The sequence below is a fragment of the Theropithecus gelada genome, chromosome 2, assembly GCF_003255815.1.
Source record: "Theropithecus gelada isolate Dixy chromosome 2, Tgel_1.0, whole genome shotgun sequence".
Classification (NCBI taxonomy): domain Eukaryota; kingdom Metazoa; phylum Chordata; class Mammalia; order Primates; family Cercopithecidae; genus Theropithecus; species Theropithecus gelada.
Genome location: NC_037669.1, coordinates 49,279,602 through 49,291,624, shown reverse-complemented (window position 1 = coordinate 49,291,624; position 12,023 = coordinate 49,279,602). Strand labels below are relative to the sequence as shown.

General features: G+C 56.4%; 1 protein-coding gene across 1 annotated transcript in view; it reads left to right on the top strand.

The window, feature by feature from the left end:
• PLXND1 (plexin D1) overlaps window positions 1-12,023 on the top strand; it is a 52,626-nt gene that overhangs the window by 33,362 nt on the left and 7,241 nt on the right. The window contains exons 13-27 of the mRNA XM_025376855.1: window positions 344-495; window positions 1,154-1,253; window positions 1,347-1,486; window positions 2,232-2,399; window positions 2,477-2,567; window positions 2,772-3,035; window positions 3,142-3,291; window positions 4,153-4,267; window positions 6,677-6,784; window positions 6,878-6,990; window positions 7,849-7,953; window positions 8,449-8,579; window positions 8,927-9,125; window positions 11,190-11,336; window positions 11,487-11,643. Of these exons, the coding sequence (XP_025232640.1) occupies window positions 344-495; window positions 1,154-1,253; window positions 1,347-1,486; window positions 2,232-2,399; window positions 2,477-2,567; window positions 2,772-3,035; window positions 3,142-3,291; window positions 4,153-4,267; window positions 6,677-6,784; window positions 6,878-6,990; window positions 7,849-7,953; window positions 8,449-8,579; window positions 8,927-9,125; window positions 11,190-11,336; window positions 11,487-11,643 (2,140 nt within the window). The remainder of the gene's footprint in view (window positions 1-343; window positions 496-1,153; window positions 1,254-1,346; window positions 1,487-2,231; window positions 2,400-2,476; window positions 2,568-2,771; window positions 3,036-3,141; window positions 3,292-4,152; window positions 4,268-6,676; window positions 6,785-6,877; window positions 6,991-7,848; window positions 7,954-8,448; window positions 8,580-8,926; window positions 9,126-11,189; window positions 11,337-11,486; window positions 11,644-12,023) is intronic.

The following is a 12,023-nucleotide window of genomic DNA, read 5'->3' as shown; positions in this document are numbered from 1 at the left end:
GTGGAGGAAACACCGAGGGCTGAACGTTGTTAGCTTTGGGGAAACCATGATCACTAAAGCCACCAATGACATGACCAGACATTGCCCCTGGAAGCTGACCTCAGCATCCTCCAGGAGAACCCCTAAGTAACATCCCCGGGCCCACATGGGCTCAGTAATGCACACACATATCCTCCTTGGCAGCACAGTGACCTGCCAAGTGGCCACTGCCCCAGCCCCACCTGAGCCCCCAGACCTTCCTTTAAGCATGCCCGTGCCCTGCTGGGTGCCTGTGACTGTGGGCAGAAGCCTGCTGGCCTCCAGCCTCAGACCCCATTCGCCCCTCTCTCGGGTCACCTGGCAGATTGAGCCCCTGAGTGGCCCGTTGGATGGCGGGACCCTGCTGACCATCCGAGGCAGGAACCTGGGCCGGCGGCTCAGTGACGTGGCCCACGGCGTGTGGATTGGTGGTGTGGCCTGTGAGCCACTGCCTGACAGATACACGGTGTCGGAGGAGTGAGTAGCCACGGTGCCCCCACCCACCCTCTCCCACAGTGCCAGCCTCTGCTCTGTCCTCACCCCTCCCTCCCCATCCTCCGTCCTCACTCTGCTGCTTTCTGGAAGCCTGTTGCTTCGTGGTCTCGGGGACTGTGCCGAAGCCATTCCCACCACACATCCTGCCATTTCTGCTTGGGGCATCTGCTTTATCCTTCCAGCTCTGGCTCTGATGCCAGCTCCTCTGGGAAGCTCTCACAGGCTGCCCTAGCCCAGCCCTTCTTCCACCTAAGCCTTGCTCTGAGGAAAATCATTTAAAATTAAAAATGCTGGGGCTACTGGCATGGTTTAGAGATCTGTGACTGGCCCAGAGGGGTCCTAGGAAACATGCATGAGCAGAGACTGAGCTGGCTTTCCTTTCGGGAGGCCGTGCGTCTGGCATGTGGAAGAGCCGTCATCTACCAGCCCAGCAGACGTTCTCATGATCAGAGACCGTCTTGTCCCAGCCCCTTGTCTTATAGTTGCAGAACTGTGGGAAACTCATGGGGTAAATTATACATAGAAGGCATTGGAAGTGTGGTGTGGCATGGAATGGGGCAATCCCTGAGCCTGGCTCCAGGGTGGCCATGGGGGCTGAGGACTGCTGGCCGCTCCCACTGACCACAGCACCTCCCCTCAGGATTGTGTGTGTCACGGGGCCAGCCCCAGGGCCACTCTCAGACATAGTGACTGTGAACGCCTCTAAGGAGGGCAAGTCCCGGGACCGCTTCTCCTACGTGGTAAGGGGGGCTACAGCCCACTGTCCCACCTGCCCAGCACGCACGCTCCCGGGGGGCTGGCCCAAGGCCCAAACACCTGCCTTCCTCCCACAGCTGCCCCTGGTCCACTCCCTGGAGCCTCCCATGGGCCCCAAGGCCGGAGGCACCAGGATCACCATCCACGGGAATGACCTCCATGTAGGCTCTGAGCTCCAGGTCCTGGTGAACGACACAGACCCCTGCACAGAGCTCATGTAAGCCTCTGGGCCTGACCCACCCCTTCTAGTCCAGAGAAATCAACGGGCTTGGGGGCTGGTGGGCTGGAGGTGACATCCTTGAGCCAAGCCTCACCTGAGTCTTCATTGGCTGTGTCCCCTAAGCCAAGCCACTTCTCTCTGAGCCTCAGTTTCCTCAGCTGTCAAGAATAGTACCAGTAATTGGAAGAAGGGCTTTGTGCTAGGTATACAGTAGATGCTCCATAAGTGATAGCTGTAATGAGAATGGTGTTGATTGCACACATTCAGATCTTCTGGCTGGCCCAGGGGTGTGGTGAGTGGCAGGGGTGTGGTTGGAGTCTCTTGGCGAAACACCTTTGTCTTTATTATGCACTTATTGTTTACCAGACCCTACTAATGGGCATTGCTTGGACACCAAGAGGAGCACAACATAGCCCTCAAGGGAAGGGCAGACACACCCACAGGAAGTAGGAACATCCAGTGGGATTGGGAGAAAAGTCAGTGCCTTCAGGGATCTAGGGAGGGAGGCTTCACCAGGGGTGGAGGTGGGAGAGAAGACCTGGGAAGGCTTCCCGGAGGAGGTGGGATGGGGCAGAATTTGGAAGTATAAGGAAACAGCTAGGTGCTAAGATGAGTTGGGACCAGTCAAGGAGACCTTGAACCCCAGGCCAAGTGCATGGGCCTGTGCCCCAGGTCTCAGGGGCATTGGCGGTGGGTGAGCAGCAGGAGGCAGGCCCTGCTGATAATCTGCTGCTCCCCCAAGGCGCACAGACACCAGCATCACCTGCACCATGCCTGAGGGGGCCCTGCCGGCTCCGGTGCCTGTGTGTGTGCGCTTCGAGCGTCGGGGCTGCGTGCACGGCAACCTCACTTTCTGGTACATGCAGAACCCAGTCATCACGGCCATCAATCCCCGCCGCAGCCCTGTCAGGTAAGACTGGCACCCTGCCCTTCCCCCAGGCTCTCTGGGGCTGCAGGTGGACTGATAGGTTTTGCCGTCCCCCGCAGTGGCGGCAGGACCATCACGGTGGCTGGTGAGCGTTTCCACATGGTGCAGAATGTGTCCATGGCCATCCACCACATTGGCCGGGAGCCCACGGTGAGGCAGTCAGGGGCCTGATGGCGGGGAGGGGGTGGCCCAGGCACAGCCAGGGCCCTAACTGACCAGGCCTCCTCCCACTGCATCTCTGTCCCCTCTTCCTCCCTCTGCCTCTGTGTCTCCTCAAACCCCACTCCCCCCATTTCTCCATGTCCATCCGTCCATCCTGCACCCCGGTCTTGGCTTCTGGCCCTCATGCCCCAGCTCTGCAAGGTTCTCAACTCCACTCTCATCACCTGCCCGTCCCCCGGGGCCCTGAGCAATGCATCGGCACCAGTGGACTTCTTCATCAATGGACGGGCCTATGCAGACGAGGTGGCTGTGACTGAGGAGCTACTGGACCCCGAGGAGGCACAGCGGGGCAGCAGGTTCCGCCTGGACTACCTCCCCAACCCACAGTTCTCTACGGCCAAGAGGGAGAAGTGGATCAAGCACCACCCTGGGGAGCCTCTCACCCTCGTCATCCATGTGAGCACGGAAGGGGCCAGGGTAGGCGGGGGCAAGCAAGCCAGCCTCAGCCATGGGCCTTGGGAGCACTTCCCCACACCACAGTTCTCCCCCTTTGCACCCACAGAAGGAGCAGGACAGCCTGGGGCTCCAGAGTCACGAGTACCGGGTCAAGATAGGCCAAGTGAGCTGCGACATCCAGATTGTCTCTGACAGAATCATCCACTGCTCGGTCAACGAGTCCCTGGGTGCAGCCGAGGGGCAGCTGCCCATCACAGTGAGTGGATGGGGTGCCGGAGCAGGGCAGACCTGGCCGCCACCCCTGGCCCATCTGCCAAGCATCTGCCCGTTACCCAGCACCTGAATTCACTGAGCGTTTTCATGCTCAATAGCTCAGTCCAGCAAAGCAAAGCAGAGCTTTATATCCCCACTTGACAGATGAGGAAACTGAGGCCCAAGAACTTAGTGACTTGCTTGAGGTCAGTGATGGGCCCCATCTGGACCTGGACCATCAGAAACCATAAGAAGTTGTCCCTACGCCACTTGGTGTCTGTCCTAGAGCCTGGGCTGCCAGGCACCATATAGAGGCATGGAGGGCAGGGGAGCAGGAGGAGCAGAGAGAGGCCAGAACGTGGGATCTTTTCTGCACTGTATCTCGTTGCATGCCTCCTGGGATGGGGAGCTCACTCTCTCCCAAGCAACATGTGCCACCCCAGGATGGCTCTGACTGGGAAAGCTTCCTTTTACCTGCACCTCAGTCCCAGTCCTGCCCTCTGAGTCATCATACCTCACCTACTCCCTGGTCCCAGGGCAGCCCTGCAGATACTTGGGGACAGCAGCCAGACCCCGTGAACTGCTTCCTCTGGCTCACTCACTACTCCTCCCAGGCTGTAATGATAATCACAGCCCCCTGTATTGAGCCACCTCTGTGCCAGGCCCAGGACCAAGGGCTTGACAAGCCCTCGTTTAGCCCTCCCAGTGTCCCCAGGAGGTGGACATTGTTATCTCCATGTTATCAGGGTGGCACTTGAGGCTCAGAGAGGTTAGGTAATTTACCCAGGGCCACGCAGCAAATGAGGAGCAGAACCAGAGTGTAAGTCTAGGAGAGCTACAACCCCTTTCCCCAACCTCTGCACAGATCCAGGTAGGGAACTTCAACCAGACCATCGCCACACTGCAGCTGGGGGGCAGCGAGACGGCCATCGTCGTGTCCATCGTCATCTGCAGCGTCCTGCTGCTGCTCTCCGTGGTGGGTAAGGAGCCCCACCCTCAGGACACCTTGGAGGGCAGGCTTGCCACCTTGCCCCAGCCCCTCTGAAGATTGGCAGATGGAGGAAGGCAGGATGGGATGGGGCGCAGCTTGAACAAAGGCTTGGCCACGGGAACAGGTTAGGCACCCAGAGGTTGGGGGAGGTGTGCCCCTCTCCAGCACCAATGGGTAGAAGATGTTAGATGGCTGGGGGACATGCTGGGCCCAGGCCAAGGTCCCTGAATCTCAAGCAGAGAAATTTGGAACCATGTTCTTCAGTCAATAGAGAGCTACTGGCCGGGCGCGGTGGCTCAAGCCTGTAATCCCAGCACTTTGGGAGGCCGAGACGGGTGGATCACGAGGTCGGGAGATCGAGACCATCCTGGCTAACACGGTGAAACCCCGTCTCTACTAAAAAAATACAAAAAATTAGCCGGGCGAGGTGGCGGGTGCCTGTAGTCCCAGCTACTCGGGAGGCTGAGGCAGGAGAATGGCGTGAACCCGGGAGGCGGAGCTTGCAGTGAGCTGAGATCCGGCCACTGCACTCCAGCCTGGGCGACAGAGCGAGACTCCGCCTCAAAAAAAAAAAAAAAAAAAAAAAATAGAGAGCTACTGAAGGTACTTAAGGAAAGGTTACTCAGGGAAAATTAACCTACATGTCTGGTGGGCTGTATCGCTGTTAAAATAATGGTCATGAAAGTAATAGACTCGACATAGCAGAGAAACTGGAGCCGTCCTACACTACTAGAGGGAATAAAACAAAGTGCAGCCGCTTTGGAAAACATTTTGGCAGTTTCTTAGAATGTGAAACATAGAATTGCCCTATGACTTACGAGCCAGCAGTTCTACCCCTAGCTATCTGTTCAAGAGAAATGAAAACGTAGCCACACAAAAACTTATACACACGTGTTTACAGCAACATTATTTATAATAACCAAGAAGTCAAAACAACCCAAATGTCCATCAACCAATAAATGGATAAATGAAATATGATCTATTCATACAATAGAAAATTTTCCGTAAAATATGATCTATTCATACAATGGACAGTTATCCATAAAAAAGAGTGGAGTACTGATCCATGTCACCATGGGCATGCACCTTGAAAATATTACACTAACCGAAAGAAGACTCACCAAAGGCTGCATATTGTATGATGCCGTTTATATGAAATGTTTAAAATAGGGAAATTCATAGAGACAGAAAGCTGAATGGTGATTGCCAGGGACTAGGGAGAGCATTAATGGGGGTGACTGCTGAATGGCTACGGGTCTTCTTGAGGCAGTAAAAATGCTCTAAAATTAGTGGTGATGGTTGCACAACTCTGTGAATATACTAGAAACCATTGAATTAGGCCAGGCGCAGTGGCTGGTGCCTGTAGTCCCAGCACTTTGGGAGGCCAAGGTGGGTGGATCACTTGAGCCCAGGAGTTCAAGACCAGCTTGGGCAACATGGCAAAACTTTATCTCTACAAAAAAATACAAAAATTGCATGGGCATGGTGGCACAAGTCTGTAGTCCCAGCTACTCAGGAGGCTGAGGTGGGAGGATCACCTGAGCCTGGGAGGTGGAGGCTGCAGTGCGCTGTGATCGTGCCACTGTACTTCGTTCAGCCTGGGCAACAGAGTAAGACTCTGTCTCAAAAGAAAAAAGAAAGAAAAGAAACCATTGAAGTATACACTTTAAATCACCGGATTATATGGTATGTACATTATATCACAATAAAGCTGTTTTATTTTTAAAGTGAGTATATTCAATGCAGAAAATTTTTGGAAAAACTGAAAGATGATAAAAGGAAAAAATACCCATCATTAGTACCCTGTGTATTTTTGTATATTCCCTCCCAGTCTTTTTTCTGAAAATACTATATATTAATAGATATTTTAATACATTATATATACATTCCTCCCCACCACAGAAAAGGTTATAATGTAATACTGCTTTGTAATCTGCTTTTAAAAGTTTCTTAATTTACAAGTAACACCTGGTCATTGTAGAAGGAATAGAAAATGCTCAAAAGCAGAAAGTAAACAGAAGTCACCCAGAATCTTCCCACCCAGGAAAGCCGCTGTTAACCACTATTTCACACACACACATATTCCTGTTTCTTTTTCTTTTTTTTTAAGGGGGCTAGACAAATTCTAACAGAGCTGTAACACTACACATTTCTTTTTCTAAGAACAGGTCATCAGGCATTGCTTTGCTGGCCATTCCCCAAGCCCTCTGCCCATGGGAGAGCTCCCTGCAACTCCCCACCCCCAACCCCAACCCTGCCCAGGAGGGAGGACTGCAGGGCCTCCTCCCACACCTTGCCCAGAGGAGCTGGAGCTGAGGCCAGCGAGCAGAGCCCCAGGCCCTGCATACAGCTTTTCAAAGGGCACTAGAGGCCTGACCTGCCTCTCCACTGCCCACAGCCCTATTCATCTTCTGTACCAAGAGCCGACGTGCTGAGCGTTACTGGCAGAAGACGCTGCTGCAGATGGAGGAGATGGAATCTCAGATCCGCGAGGAAATCCGCAAAGGTAATGGGCTGGGACCCTGCAGGGCTGGGCCTCCACTTTCCCTCCTGGGGGATGGGTTCTCGGGCCACTCATGGCTGTCCGCGTGTCCGCCAGGCTTCGCTGAGCTGCAGACAGACATGACAGATCTGACCAAGGAGCTGAACCGCAGCCAGGGCATCCCCTTCCTGGAGTATAAGCACTTCGTGACCCGCACCTTCTTCCCCAAGGTCAGCCCGAACCTGAGTCTGCCCCTGAACCTGTGCCAGCCACCTCAAGGCAACTCAACCTCTCTGAGCCCTGCCAGCCTAGAGGGTCCCTTGAGCAGTGCCAAACCTGCACAGCTGTCCACAGCCGTCCTGGCCACTTGCCCTGGCCTGCCACGGGGTGGAGGGCTGGAGGCAGATTCTTCACTCTTATTCTCTGCTCACTTGATGTTTAACTGTCCACACGGAAGCCAGCTGTAGCCCCACTCTCCTGGCCAGCTGGGCCTTCCTCTCCCCTTTTCAAGGTGGGGCAGAAGTGGTCAGGGCTGTCCCAAGCCAGCTTCTCTCCTCCCTGTGCCTCTTCCCAACCAGGCTTCACTTGGTCTCTACACTCCCTCCTCCTGTCCAATGGACTCCTGCCCCACCCCTTCCATGCCTGTCACGCCTCCCCTTGCCCTTCCAGGGTCCACTGCCCTCGCTCCCTCCTGGTGGTACCACCCTCCGTCCCCTGTCCACACCATTCCCCACAAAGCGGCCAAAGCAAGCCCATGTTTGACTACATCATTTTTCACGAAACCCTCCAGTGGCTTTTCCCAGTCTCAGGCTAAAGCTCAGACTCCCAACCTCTCTGCCTCAGTTTCCCCCATTGCACATGGAGCTGCTTTTGCTTCCCCTTAAGCCTTGTGCTGTCTGGTGTGGCCATACTCCTGGAATTCCACAGCCCCCGGGCGTGGCCCACTGCCTCTTATTCCTTTATGGGGAGCTAATTCTGTGCCAGTTTCCCCCAGCAGCCCAAGCCGGTGCCCTTTCTGTATGAGTGACCTTTGCATGCCAGCAGGGGGTGTCCAGCCCCACTGAGATGCTGGGGGTCTGTCTCTGCAGTGTTCCTCCCTTTATGAAGAACGTTACGTGCTGCCCTCCCAGACCCTCAACTCACAGGGCAGCTCCCAGGCACAGGAGACCCACCCACTGCTGGGAGAGTGGAAGGTGAGTACCCCCCAACCCACACACAGTGGGCTACTTCCGGGCAACCCTGCTCCTCCCTTTCCAGTTCATCTAATCCATTGATCCCTGTCATGTGGAGGCATCTGCCATTGTAAGGTACTGAGGCCTCCATCCCAGGAGGCATTCAGGCAGCCATTCAGGGTGTTCTAAGTGCTGCCCCCTAAGGCCAGGTAGAGCAAACAGAGGATTGGACCCCCTCGTACACCCACTCCGCCTGCTGCTTAGAAAATGGAAGGTGAGAGTCCCTCACACTGGGATGCCAGGTTATCTTCAGGCACCCTCACCCTTCTCTGAGCCCCACTTCTCAATTCAACCAAGCCATTGTTCCCTGCCACAAAGGTTAGGAGGCATCCGCCATGGAAGGTAATGAGCTCCCCATCCCAGGAGGCATACAAGCAGCCATCATAAGCACTGGCTGTTAGGCTAGGCAGGGACACTGGGCCCCTCTGGACACCCCATCACCAGTTGCTCCCACAGATTCCTGAGAGCTGCCGGCCCAACATGGAAGAGGGAATCAGCTTGTTCTCCTCGCTACTCAACAACAAGCACTTCCTCATCGTCTTTGTCCATGCGCTGGAGCAGCAGAAGGACTTTGCGGTGCGCGACAGGTCAGGCTGTGATGGACTGGGGTGGGGTAGGGAAGAGGAGCCTGTCCAAGGCCACACAGCATCAGGTCCTAGGTCCTGGGGCTCTGCGGCTCCTGACACCCCCATATTCCAGCCCTTCCTGGGCCTGGATGCCCGAGACCTTGGCTCACGGGGCACGGTGGTTGCTGCGGACATAGAAGAAGGTGGTGTTTCTCCGGGAGGATTCCAGCCCCACTCACCCCTCGCAGGACCCACCCACACAGGCGCTCCTAGGACCACTGGGCCCAGGGATGAGGCGGCACTGAGACCCTGGGACCCACAGCTCCTAGGGCCTCAAGGCGCAGCTGACACCTGCCTCCTGCTCGCAGGTGCAGCCTAGCCTCGCTGCTGACCATCGCGCTGCACGGCAAGCTGGAGTACTACACCAGCATCATGAAGGAGCTGCTGGTGGACCTCATTGACGCCTCGGCCGCCAAGAACCCCAAGCTCATGCTGCGGCGCACAGAGTCTGTGGTGGAGAAGATGCTCACCAACTGGATGTCCATCTGCATGTACAGCTGTCTGCGGGTGAGGCCGCCCGGGGACAGACAGAGCCCAGGCGGGGGCTGTGGCAGGGATGCAGCAGCAGTGACCCCTGGCACCCTCAGGCCAGCTCTGCCAGGAGGGAGTGTCGCATGAGACAGGCCAGGCTGTAGGGCCTGTTATGCAGAGCGGGGAGCCATGGCCCAGGGGAGGCCTGGCTGGCTTGCTGCAAGGGCTCAACAGATGCTTGGGGCATAACAGAGGTTGTGTCAGGGGCCTTGTCCCATCCGTGGTTTTCTCAGTCATCCACCCTTCCCTGCTTTGGATTCAGGAGATGAAATCAGCCCCTGGCTGGCCCTTGAGGCTCTCCTAACCCTAAGGGCCAGACGTGGAAACAAAATACAGAGTGGCCAGTGCCTTGCAGCAGAGCTCAGCTCATGAGGCCTCCATCTGTCTGGAGGCTTCAAGGTGGCTTCCTGGAGCAGGCGACCCTGTGCTGAGACCTCAGAGAGTGGGCTGGGCGAGGATGGTGGGGAGGGTGCTCCAGGCATCAGGTACAGCAGGAGGGCAGAGGCCAGGAGGAGGGGATGTTCATGGAAGGAATGGAAGAAAGGCCAGAGAATCTTCCAGATGAGAGCGGAGGCTGGGAAGAGGGTGGGCCTGGTAGGCAGGGCCTCCTGCCTTCTGCCAGAAGGACCCCCGTAAGCTCTCTTCTGCGGAGCAAGGGTTGCTCAGCCTCTGGTCTTGTCCCACCGTCCAGCTGCCCTACAGTGCCGGAGGCTAGAGGGCTGCCTGGAGGATTGTGGGAGAAAGGCAAAGGCCTGCCTGGAGCCCAGAACCAGGGCCTCAGATGTTCTGTTTTGTTGTTGTTGTTGTTGTTTAGTTTTTGAAGAGATGGGGGTCTTGCTTTGGTGCACTGGCTGGTCCCAAACTCCTGGCCTCAAGCAATCCTTCCGCTTTGGCCTCCCAAAGTGCCAGGATTACAGGGGTGAGCCACTGCACCCAGCCAGGATGTCCTGGGCTTGAGTCTGATCTTTGGCACATCCCAGCTGTGTGACTCTGGGCTACTCATTGCCCTCTCTGGGCCTTGGTTTCCTTCTGTCAAATGGGGCCTCTGCCCCTGAGCCGGGGGCTTGAGGGAGCCCCACGGCCCCTTCTAGGGGAAGGGGGTAGTGGGGTGGAGCAGAGGCAGGGCCTGCGAGGGGCCATTGGGGTGCTTTCACCTTCCGCGGGCTGCCTCACTGTGGGCCATCAGGAACCACAAGGGCCACTGTGGACCCTGGACCTCACTCCCCTGGCTTCTTTCTGTGACCTCAGCCAGGCCTTCCCCTGTGAGCCTGTTTCCTCCTCTAGAAAGCAGGGAATCAGTCCCTCCCACGCCCCAAACCTGGAGAATTGGACCAGGACTTGGGCTGGCAGGCTGCCTTCGTAATCTTTGCCAAATCTGCCTAATACTATTATGTACTTAATTTTTCTTTAAATCAATTTTGGTGGGTAGTTAAGTAAAACTATCCCAGTAGAACACCTGGGTCCCTTGCTGGACAATGGCCTTGAGAATCAGCTCATGGCTGTGGGTCCAGCAGAGCCACTGCCTGGAGGGCCACCCTTGGAGATGGGCAAGAGCAGGGACTTTGAGCCTCATTCCGCCTGAGACTCCACGGTCATCAGCCTGCGAGTGGGGTCGAGGCCACATCGGTGTTCCAGGTCCACCTAAACTCACCCTTGGGGCCGCCCACTTAGGAGAAAGTCACAGGCTTGGGAGTCAGCCGAGCCAGGTCCGATTCCTGCCCTGCCGCTTCCCAGCTGAGTGACCCTGGGCAGGTCACTTGCCCTCTCTGAGCCTCGGCACTGTTGGCTGCACAGTAAAGATGATACTGCGTATCCGGAAGGGTCGCTGGGATGAGGCAATGAATGCCCCCACCCACAACTGGTGCTGTTTAATGAACACAAGCTTAGGGTCCGTGGAGACACCCTGGAGAGGAGAGTGTTACACCAGGATCCAAAAGGAGACTGAGGGGTTGGGGGACGGGGGCGTGAAGGTGTTTGGCCCAAGGCGTGGGGGCTGGAATACAGAGGGGACCTTGGCCCTGATACCCCCGTGCACCCCAGGAGACGGTGGGGGAGCCATTCTTCCTGCTGCTGTGCGCCATCAAGCAGCAAATCAACAAGGGCTCCATCGACGCTATCACGGGCAAGGCCCGCTACACACTCAATGAGGAGTGGCTGCTGCGGGAGAACATCGAGGCCAAGCCCCGGGTGAGTCGGCAGGGTGGGGAGGGTCCCAGGGCTGGTGCGTCTTGGCCTACGGCATTGACCCAGCCTTCCTGGGCAGGGCATGGCTGCCTGGGCACCGGCATAGTGATGGCAGCAACTCACTGACCTTTCTCTCCCACTTTCCCCTTGCAGAACCTGAACGTGTCCTTCCAGGGCTGTGGCATGGACTCGCTGAGCGTGCGGGCCATGGACACTGACACGCTGACACAGGTCAAGGAGAAGATCCTGGAGGCCTTCTGCAAGAATGTGCCCTACTCCCAGTGGCCGCGTGCAGAGGACGTCGACCTTGGTGGGTGGGAATGGGGGCAGAGACCCTGAGTCAGGTGCTTCAGCCGGGGCTAGCCCCTGCCTTGACGGGAAACACTCCTTTGACCTGGCATGGGTGCATGAATGTGGGGACACTGCGAGGATCCAATGAGGCCCCCTTGGCAGAAACAAAGGGAGACAAGTCCTGCAGTGTGAGTGAGCTACAGACAACAGCAAAAAGCCCTTCAGGAAGGGCTTCCTAATTCCTAAAGGAGGGATGCTGGAGTGGGGTTTATTTGTTTGTTTGTTTGTTTGTTTTTGAGACAGGATCTCATTCTGTCACCCAGGCTGGAGTGCAGCGGTGCAATCTCAGCTCACTGCAGCCTCCACCTCCTGGGTTCAAGTGATCCTCTCATTTCAGCC